Source organism: Oncorhynchus masou, chromosome 8 (genome assembly GCF_036934945.1).
Source record: "Oncorhynchus masou masou isolate Uvic2021 chromosome 8, UVic_Omas_1.1, whole genome shotgun sequence".
NCBI classification, from domain to species: Eukaryota; Metazoa; Chordata; class Actinopteri; order Salmoniformes; family Salmonidae; genus Oncorhynchus; species Oncorhynchus masou.
In genome coordinates this window covers 20323773-20334365 of record NC_088219.1, presented here as the reverse complement: position 1 = coordinate 20334365, position 10593 = coordinate 20323773, and the positions used below count along the sequence as shown (strand labels likewise).

The 10593-nt window shown below is 44.5% G+C and overlaps 1 protein-coding gene across 1 annotated transcript; it reads right to left on the bottom strand.

Moving 5' to 3' along the window:
* Positions 1 to 992: 992 nt before the first annotated feature.
* ugt5g2 (UDP glucuronosyltransferase 5 family, polypeptide G2) lies at positions 993 to 2741 on the bottom strand. Its single transcript, XM_064971124.1, has one exon. The coding sequence runs from the start codon at positions 2736 to 2738 to the stop codon at positions 993 to 995; it is 1746 nt and encodes a 581-aa protein (XP_064827196.1). The 5' UTR covers positions 2739 to 2741.
* Positions 2742 to 10593: the final 7852 nt, after the last annotated feature.

Here is a 10593-nt window from a genome sequence, read left to right as displayed (position 1 = left end):
GATGACTGTGGTGGCTTAAATGTACAACACCAGTCTAGACATGTTGACATGATGACTGGTGGCTTAAATTTACAACACCAGTCTAGACATGTTGACATGATGACTGTGGTGGCTTAAATGTACAACACCAGTCTAGACATGTTGACATGATGACTGTGGTGGCTTAAATGTACAATACCAGTCTAGACATGTTGACATGATGACTGTGGTGGCTTAAATTTACAACACCAGTCTAGACATGTTGACATGATGACTGTGGTGGCTTAAATTTACAACACCAGTCTAGACATGTTTACATGATGACTGTGGTGGCTTAAATGTACAACACCAGTCTAGACATGTTGACATGATGACTGTGGTGGCTTAAATGTACAATACCAGTCTAGACATGTTGACATGATGACTGTGGTGGCTTAAATGTACAATACCAGTCTCGACATGCTGAGATGATGACTGTTTGTTTTGCCATAAAACGTTACACCTAAATGAGAGGGAAAGACATTAAGTACATTTGAACAGAATTTATGTAGTAAATAATCCCTTCAGACGTGTTTTTCTTTATTTTGAATTATTAGATGAATTGTTAATCCATCACCAATTGACTTAAAACACTTAAATCCAGTTATGATTTTTCATATTTCATGCACTCAAAAATCAAATGTATCAACCTTTTAGTTTTTAGATTTGTTTTAGAATATTGACAAAATAATTCTAGACAATTTCATCTTCAGCATGTTTCATGCTGCTCCATACTTTTAGACAGGTATTTCATCACTAGCGAAGTAAGCTTTCTTTCAGCAAACATATATGTGGCAGCAAACAAATGTATGTGAAAGAAAACAAATGTATAGAACAATTTCCTAAACAACCTGTATTATGTACCAGTATTGTTTACCATTTGCATATGATCCACACCGAATTGTGAGTAAGAAATACAGTACAACTTATTCTGTTTGGACCAGCAGGTCTCCCGGTTTACTTACCTTTGCTCTTCACTGTCTGGGTTTCTCTGTTTCCTTCTCATCTGCATGGGACATTTTCTCTGTTTTATTTTTATCTAGTTGAGGTATGTTTTCCACTTTTTTTGATTCTGGTTTAGCACTGTTCTCTATCTTCGTGTTCCCTAAATGGGACATTGTCTTCTTGGACCTTCGTTTGAGTAGCACTCTGACAAAGGAGAACAGAGCCCCTACAGAGCCCAGTGGGATGGTCAGTAGTAAGGCCACCACATCCAGGCTGTAGTATGAGTACCAGGGCATGCTGTAGGCCTCAGTACGGAGGTGGGATGCTCCTTTGTTCCTGATCACATACTCAACCCAGAAGACTGCACGATCCAGTGGATGCAGAGGCTGGTCTCTGTGTAGGCTGGAAAGTCTCTTCATGTTGCGCTGGTAAGAAGGGTTCTTCAGGATGTCCTGCAACGCCTCCAGGAACTCCCATTCCGTGAGTGTGGCTGCATCCAGCATCTGGGCCGCTCCCTTGGCTTGCAGACGCACTAGGTTGTCCTGCTGGTCAAACAGCAGAGGCAGGCCCAGCACAGGGACACCATGGTAGATGGCCTCATAGATACCATTGGTGCCTCCGTGGGCCACGAAGGCGCGGGTCTTTGGGTGGCCCAGGAGATCGTTCTGGGGAAGCCAGTCCAGCAGCAGAGTGTTGTTTCCTAGAGATGACGGTCTTTTTCCCATTAACCTCCATACAACCTTCTGTGGCAGTTGGGCAAAGGCTGCAGCAACAGCCTCAGTCACCTCTTTAGGCAGAGCAGAGATTAGGGTGCCCAGGGACATCACCACCACCCCCTGCTCCCCAGAGCTCTGCATGAAGGCCTCCAGCTCCCCAGGCAGTGGCTTGGCCGGTCGGCACTGGAACCCCCCTATGTAGACCACATTAGGCATAGTGGGCCGTGGGAACTCAAATACAAAGTCCACCCTCATCAGCCACATGTCAGCTGACTGCTGCAAGGATAGAAGGTTAGTCCCTGGGGGGAAATGCTGATCCAGTATGTCACTGTAAATGGGTAGCACCAACAGGCGCTCTTGGAGGAGGTTGATGATGTAATGTATGAGGTTTTGTGTCCTCTGGAGGAGACCCATGTTGTCAGTGAGCCCAGAGCCTGGGACAGGCACATACGAGATAGGAGAGGGGGCTATGGAGAAATGGCCCTCTCCAAAGCTCATCCAGCGCACATTGTAGACCATGGTCAGGTTGAGGTAATGTGCTAAGATGATACCAGCAGGCATGCCGGGGTCCGTGACCATGACATCAAAGCTTGAGTCCTTAAGCTGTGTCATCAGGGCCCAGTCCTCCAGCATAATGGAGAGCATGGTGCGGGTGGAGCTGTGGGCAGCTCTCAGAATGGACACCAGCTCTCTGATCGGGACCAGGCTGCCCATCACCAGGCCTTTCCTGCGTCCCTCCAGGACATTACGCACCGCCTGCTCAAAAAAGCCCAGGTCGAACGTTGTATCCCCCAGCTTTACCGTGACTGAAGTGTAGTGTGGTGAACGCTCCCTGACGAACCAGCTGTCAGCCTGTCGTATCACAGTCACCTGGTGACTACGCCCATGGAGCTCCTTCACCAGCACCTCCATGTTGACCCAGTGGCTGCCGTCTATAGGGAACACCAGGATCCTGCTGCCATGGTAACCAAGGGGCAGTGTGAGGAGGAGGAGCATCAATGGGAGGAGGAGCCAGGCAAAGGTGGGCAGAACCAGAGATCTCTGCACACGCTCAGACATTTCTCTCACCTTCACAGAAACAAGATCATTGTCATGGGGAACGGAAATGTCAAAAATCTATACAAAATGGTATCCATTTTTATAATAGCAACACAAAAACAAACATTTATATAAAAAAATAATGCCATGCATAGAGTCTATATTAATGTACAGTACGATTACAGTAAGCTTGGAATTATATATTTTCCACAAATTAGAATTGACTATATTTTGAATTTGAATTTGGATTGATTCCATTTTTATTCCTGTTCTGTGTGATACTGTCTGATTGAGGCCGGTGATTAATAAATATTCACCACTACGAGCTCAGAGGAGACGAAATCAATTTATTTTCAATCTCAATGATGTTATTGTCTGACATCAATTTTACTCTGCGTATCAAGACATCTTTAAAATGAGACAGAGTATTAATCCGACAGGGATTAAAGTAGAGGCTTGATAATATAAAATGTATATTATTGGACTCCATAAAGATAAATAGCAATGTTCCCGTCAGTATTAGGTTATGAGTTGATTAGCAAGAAGAGTGTCATTAAGAGTGATTTTGGGGGCTGTGCAGGCCTACAAGCTAAAGAGCTGAGCCATCGAGAATACACAGAATAATACATTTGATTAACAGAGTATAAAATCTGTGCTTTCGTACCTTGATGAAGGGTGATGCAAGGTATTATGGTCGTGCAACCTCCCTCTCTCTCCTGATACCTCCTCTTGTAGCCGAGGTCCTCTGGTCAAAATGCTCCTTCAGTCCAAACTGCAGCTACAACGATAAAGATGTAGTGACCACATAAGCAGAAACTCACATAATGGAGATCGGGAGGAAATACACTAACATGTCAGAAAGTAATCCTAGTGTGTTCCACAGCTCTGGTGGAAGAGGACATGGAGGAGAGGGAGTTTGAGTTTGCACAGCTATTGTTCTCCATTTAGAACTACAGTCTAATCCCTCATTGTGAAATAGCCCCAATAAACTGGCGAAACCCTAGATCCCTCTATGAATGTGAGCCCTTTCTCCCCAGCATATTACATGAAAATAGGAATGCTTTCACAAACGTAAGGTTTTGCATAGTGCTTAATAACAATTCCTGCCACAGATCTTATGCAAACGTGTTTCTCATTGACAACTTATTCATGTAAATTGATCCTGTAGACAGTCTTTTCTAATATACCAAGATGTTTTATATATGAAGTAACATTCCAATAGAAGAGAAACACAATATAAATGACTTTATTACATGTCAAGACAATGAGCAGAGGCCATTACCATCAAATAGACCTCAGACTATTAACCATATAAAAACATATTTTCAACAATCTAATTATTTCATTGACTGTGAACATTATAGCAAGATCAGCTATCAGTATGTGATTAGATGAAGCAGAGCTCAGAATTTGGATGGTTGGATGGAGATAGGGGTGTTCACCATATGGTTAGACATGTCAGGGGGCATCATGAAAGCAGGGTTATAGGCAGGTGGGTCAGAAGTTGTCATTTGTGAATGGCCTGCAATGGCATGTTGGTCAGATGCCATCTTCATATGACCCCTCCGGTCATCTCAGGGGGCCCTCCCATCATACCAGGGGGCATCTCAACCATGCTGGAGGACTGTGGGCTGTTCATGACGTAGCCCTGTTGGTTGGGGGACTGTGGGTCGGTTTTGACGTAGCTCTGTTGGTTGGGGGACTGTGGGCCGGTTTTGACGTAGCTCTGTTGGTTGGGGGACTGTGGGACGGTTATGACGTAGCCCTGTTGGTTGGGGGACTGTGGGACGGTTATGACGTAGCCCTGTTGGTTGGGGGACTGTGGGACGGTTATGACGTAGCCCTGTTGGTTGGGGGACTGTGGGACGGTTATGACGTAGCCCTGTTGGTTGGGGGACTGTGGGACGGTTTTGACGTAGCTCTGTTGGTTGGGGGACTGTGGGCCGGTTATGACGTAGCCCTGTTGGTTGGGGGACTGTGGGCCGGTTTTGACGTAGCTCTGTTGGTTGGGGGACTGTGGGCCGGTTATGATGTAGCTCTGTTGGTTGGGGGACTGTGGGCCGGTTATGACGTAGCCCTGTTGGTTGGGGGACTGCCTAAATGACTACAGACCCATAGCACTCACGCCCATAGCCATGCAGTGCTTTGAAAGGCTGGTAATAGCTCACATCAACACCATTATCCCATAAATCCTAGACAATTTGCATACCGCCCAAACATATCCACAGATGATGCAATCTCTATTGCACTCCACACTGCCCTTTCCCACCTGGACAAAAGGAACACTTATATAAGAATGCTATTCATTGACTACAGCTCAGCATTCAACACCATAGTACCCTCAAAGCTCATCACTAATCTAAGGATCCTGGGACTAAACACCTCCCTCTGCAACTGGATCCTGGACTTCCTGATGGGCCGCCCCCAGGTAATGAGGGTAGGTAGTAACACATCTGCCATGCTGATCCTCAGCACGGGGGCCCCACAGGGGCCTCCTGTACTCCCTGTTTACTCATGACTGCACGGCCAGGCACTACTCCAACACCATCATTAAGTTTGCAGATGACACAACAGTGGTAGGCCTGATCACCGACAACGTTGAGACAGCCTACAGGGAGGTCAGAGACCTGACCGTGTGATGCAAGGACAACAACCTGTCCCTCAACGTAATCAAGACAAAGGAGATGATTGTGGATTACAGGAAAAAGAAGACCGAGCACGCCCTCATTCTCATCGACGGGGCTGTAGTGGAGCAGGTTGAGAGCTTTGAGTTCCTTGGTGTCCACATCAACAACAAACTAACATGGTCCAAGCACACCAAGACAGTCATGAAGAGGGCACAACAAAACCTATTCCCCCTCAGGAGACTGAATATATTTGGCATGGGTCCTCAGATCCTCAAAATGTTTTACAGCTGCACCATCGAGAGCATCCTGACAGTTTGCATCACTGCCTGGCATGGCAACTGCTCGGCCTCCGACCTCAAGGCACTACAGAGGGTAGTGCATATGGCTCACTAAATCACCAGGGCCAAGCTTCCTGCCATCCAGGACCTCTACACCAGGCGGAAGGCCCTAAAAATATCAGAGGAAGGCCCTAAAAATGGTCAAAGACTCCAGCCGCCCTAGTCATAGACCGGAGCGCCAAGTCTAGGTCCGAGAGGCTTCTAAACAGCTTCTACCCCCAAGCTATAAGACTCCTGAACAGCTAAACAAATGTCTATCCAGACTATTTGCATTGCCCCCCCTCTTCTGTGCTGCTGCTACCCTCTGTTATTATCTATGCATAGTCACTTTAATTAAGTAACATTCTATCTTATACTGAACAAAAATTTAAAGGCAGGATGTAAAGTTCCATGTTTCATGAGCTGAGATAAAATATCCCAGAAGTTGTCCATACGCACAAAAAGCTTATTTCTCTCAAATGTTTTACACAAATGTATTTACATCCCTGTTACTGAGCATTTCTCCTATCCCAAGATAATCCATCCACCTGACAGGTGTGGCAAATCAAGAAGCTGATTAAGGCGAAAACGAAAGGAGTGTTGATGTTTACAGTGGATGGGTGAACATATCAAGACTGTTTCAAGGACAGCTTTTTTCCAACTACGTAACATTGCAAAAATCAGAAACTTTCTGTGCAAAAATGATGTAGAAAAATTAATCCATGCTTTTGTTACTTCTAGGTTAGACTACTGCAATGCTCTACTTTCCGGCTACCCGGATAAAGCACTAAATAAGCTTCAGTTAATGATAAATACGGCGGCTAGAATCCTGACTAGAACCAAATTTTTTTAGCATATTACTCCAGTGCTAGCCCCCCTACACTGGCTTCTTGCCAAGGCAAGGGATGATTTCAGGGTTTTACTGCTAACCTACAAAGCATTACATGGGCTTGCTCCTACCTATCTCTCTGATTTGGTCCTGCCGTACATACCTACACGTACGCTACCGCCAGAAGATGCAGGCCTCCATTCCTAGAATTTCCTAGAATTTCTAAGCAAACAGCTGGAGGAAGGGCTTTCTCCTATAGAGCTCCATTTTATGGAATGGTCTGCCTACCCATGTGAGAGACGCAGACTTGGTCTCAACCTTTAAGTCTTTACTGAAGACTCATCTCTTCAATGGGTCATATGATTGAGTGTAGTCTGGCCCAGGAATGTGAAGGTGAACGGAAAGGCTCTGGAGCAACGAACCGCCCTTGCTGTCTCTGCCTGGCCGGTTCCCCTCTTTCCACTGGGATTCTCTGCCTCTAACCCTATTACAGGGGCTGATTCACTGGCTTACTGGTGCTCTTTCATGCCGGCCCTAGGAGGGGTGCGTCACTTGAGTGGGTTGAGTCACTGATGTGATCTTCCTGTCTGGGTTGGCTCCCCTCTTTGGGTTGTGCTGTGATGGAGATCTTTGTGGGCTATACTCGGCCTTGTCTCAGAATGGTAAGTTGGTGGTTGAAGATATCCCTCTAGTGGTGTGGGGGCTGTGCTTTGGAAAAGTGGGTGGGGTTATATCCTTCCTGTTTGGCCCTGTCCGGGGGTATCATTGGATGAGGCCACAGTGTCTCCTGACCCCTCCTGTCTCAGCCTCCAGTATTTATGCTGTAGTAGTTTATGTGTCGGGGGCTAGGGTCAGTTTGTTATATCTGGAGTATTTCTCCTGTCTTCTCCGGTATCCTGTGTGAATTTCAGTATGCTCTCTCTAATTCTCTCTTTCTCGGAGGACCTGAGCCCTGTGACCATGCCTCAGGACTACCTGGCATGATGACTCCTTGCTGTCCCCAGTCCCCCTGGCTGTGCTGCTGCTCCAATTTCAACTGTTCTGCCTGCGGCTATGGAATCCTGACCTGTTCACTGATCGTGCTACCTGTCCCAGACCTGCTTTTTTCAACTCTCTAGAGACAGCAGGAGTGGTAGAGATACTCTTAATGACCGGCTATGAAAAGCCAACTGACATTTACTACTGAGATGCTGACTTGCTGCACCCTCGACAACTACTGTGATTATTATTATTTGACCATGCTGGTCATTTATGAACATTTGAACATCTTGGCCATGTTCTGTTATAACCTCCACCCGGCACAGCCAGAAGAGGACTGGCCACCCCTCATAGCCTGGTTCCTCTCTAGGTTTCTTCCTAGGTTTTGGCCTTTCTAGGGAGTTTTTCCTAGCCACCGTGCTTCTACACCTGCATTGCTTGCTGTTTGGGGTTTTAGGCTGGGTTTCTATACAGCATTTTGAGATATCAGCTGATGAACAAAGGGCTATATAAATACATTTGATTGGATATAACATTTCGGACAACTTCAGCATTTCACCTTATTAGCAACTTTTTAGCTACTTTGTAACTACTTAGCATGTTAGTCAATCCTTCCCTTAACACTAACCCTAACCTGAACCATTTAAGCTAACCTTAATCTTAACCCTAACCATAACTAACCCTAAAACCTAGAGCTAGCTAACGGTAGTGTTTGCCACATAGCTAATGTTAGCCGCAATACATTGGTATTCGTAACATATAAGTTTTGGAAATTCGTAGCATATTGTACATTTTGCAGATTCTTAACATATTGTACGAATTGCAATTCGTGTCATATTTTACGAATTGCATTTCTTAATATATCATATTCATTGTAATTATTAACATATCACACGAAATGTATGATGGACATCCACAAATGACAAATTAGCACAAGCGATAGGAAACGTAACATATCATACAACATTTAGAGTCTCAGGTTAATACAGAATAATACGAAATGCTCTGCGACCACGTTGAGTTACTAAATCTTTTTTAGTTGGGCCCCCTCTGATTTATTACAGACCTACGCCTGCATTCAGTTCCAGCGCTAACTTCGTGATAACTGACAACTGAATAGAAGTTTCATTGTTTTTGTTTAGGCGATGTTGGAGGTGTGGCTGTGTTGGAGCTGTCAAATCGGTGAGCGGCTTCTCTTGTTGTCATTGTCACGAAAAGAAATAAGGACTCATATCAGCCTAATTAAGGAGTAGATTATAACACACATTCCAGTGTTTGAACAGTATTACTGTATTTGTATTATGGCAGCTTCCTGATTTGACAACTCCAAATAAAACTATGACACTGCTATGCAGTTTTTGGTGATCGCAGATTTGGACAGAACTGATTGAATCTAGCCATTAAACTCACAAAATGCTGCCAGGAAAGTACAGCGTAACACAATTGTGGCCTACTGTTGTTTCCTCATTAACATTCCACCTTTAACCCTGTAAAGATATTACCAAATTTTCTGTAAAATAACTACAACCATTTTACCCATGTCACACAATTATCTATTCTCTATTTATAGTACTTGTATTATTGAGAAATAATATTTTCATGAAGAAATATTGGCTATATACAGTGCCTTGCAAAAGTATTCACCCCCTTGGGGATTTTCCTATTTTTCCTATTTTTATTTGGATTTCATGTAATGGACGTACACAAAATAGTCCAAATTGGGGAAGTGAAATGAAAAAAATACCTTGTTTCAAAAAATTAAAACAAATTAAACACAGAAAAGTGGTGCGTGCATATGTATTCACCTCCTTTGCTATGAAGCCCCTAAATAAGATCTGGTGCATAATCAGTTAAATAAAGTCCACCTGTGTGCAATCTAAGTGTCACATGATCTGTCACATGATCTGTCACATGATCTCAGTGTATATATACACCTCTTCTGAAAGGCCTCAGAGTCTGCAACACCACTAAACAAGGGGCACCACCAAGGAAACGGCACCATGAAGACCAAGGAGCGCTCCAAACAGGTCAGGGCCAAAGTTGTGGAGAGGTATAGATCAGGTTTGGGTTATAAAAAAATATCCAAAACTTTGAACATCCCACTGAGCACAGTTAAATCCATTATTAAAAAGTGGAAAGAATATGGCACCACAACAAACCTGCCAAGAGAGTGCCGCTCACCAAAACTCACGGACCAGGCAAGGAGGGCATTAATCAGAGAGGCAACAAAGAGACCAAAGATAACCCAGAAGGAGCTACAAAGCTCCACAGCGGAGATTGGAGTATCTATCTATAGGACAACGTTGAGCCGTACACTCCACAGAGCTGGGCTTTACGGAAGAGTGGACAGAAAAAAAAACATTGCTTAAAGAAAACAATGAGCAAACACATTTGGTGTTTGCCAAAAGGCATGTGGGAGACTCCCCAAACATATGGAAGAATGAACTCTGGTCAGATGAGAGTAAAATTGAGCTTTTTGGCCATCAAGGAAAACTCTATGTCTGGCACAAACCCAACACCTCTCATCACCCTGAGAACACATCCCCACAGTGAAGCATGGTGGTGGCAGCATCATGCGGTGGGGATGTTTTTCATCAGCAGGGACTGGGAAACTGGTCAGGATTTAAGGAATGATGGATGGTGCTAAATACAGGGAAACTCTTGAGGGAAACCTGTTTTAGTCTTCCAGAGAATTGAGACTTGATTGGAGGTTCGCCTTCCAGCAGGTCAATGACCCTAAGCATACTGCTAAAGCAACACTCGAGTGGTTTAAGGGGAAACATTTAAATGTCTTGGAATGGCCTATTCAAAGCCCAGACCTCAATCCAATTGAGAATCTGAGGTATGACTTAAAGATTGCTGTACACCAGTGGATCCCATCCAACTTGAAGGAGCTGGAGCAGTTTAGCCTTGAAGAATGGGCAAAAATCCCAGTGGCTCGATGTGCCAAGTTTATAGAGACATAGACCAAGAGACTTGTAGCTGTAATTGCTACAAAAAGTGTGGGGGGGGGGTGAATAGCTATGCACGCTCAAGTTCTCTGTTTTTTGTCTTTTGCATCTTCAAAGTGGTAGACATGTTGTGTAAATAAAATTATACAAAAAAATCTATTTAATTCCAGGTTG

What these genes read in the sequence shown, in the direction of transcription:
- ugt5g2 (XM_064971124.1), bottom strand. Translation starts at nt 2,738, where the DNA reads ATGTCTGAGCGTGTGCAGAGATCTCTGGTTCTGCCCACCTTTGCCTGG.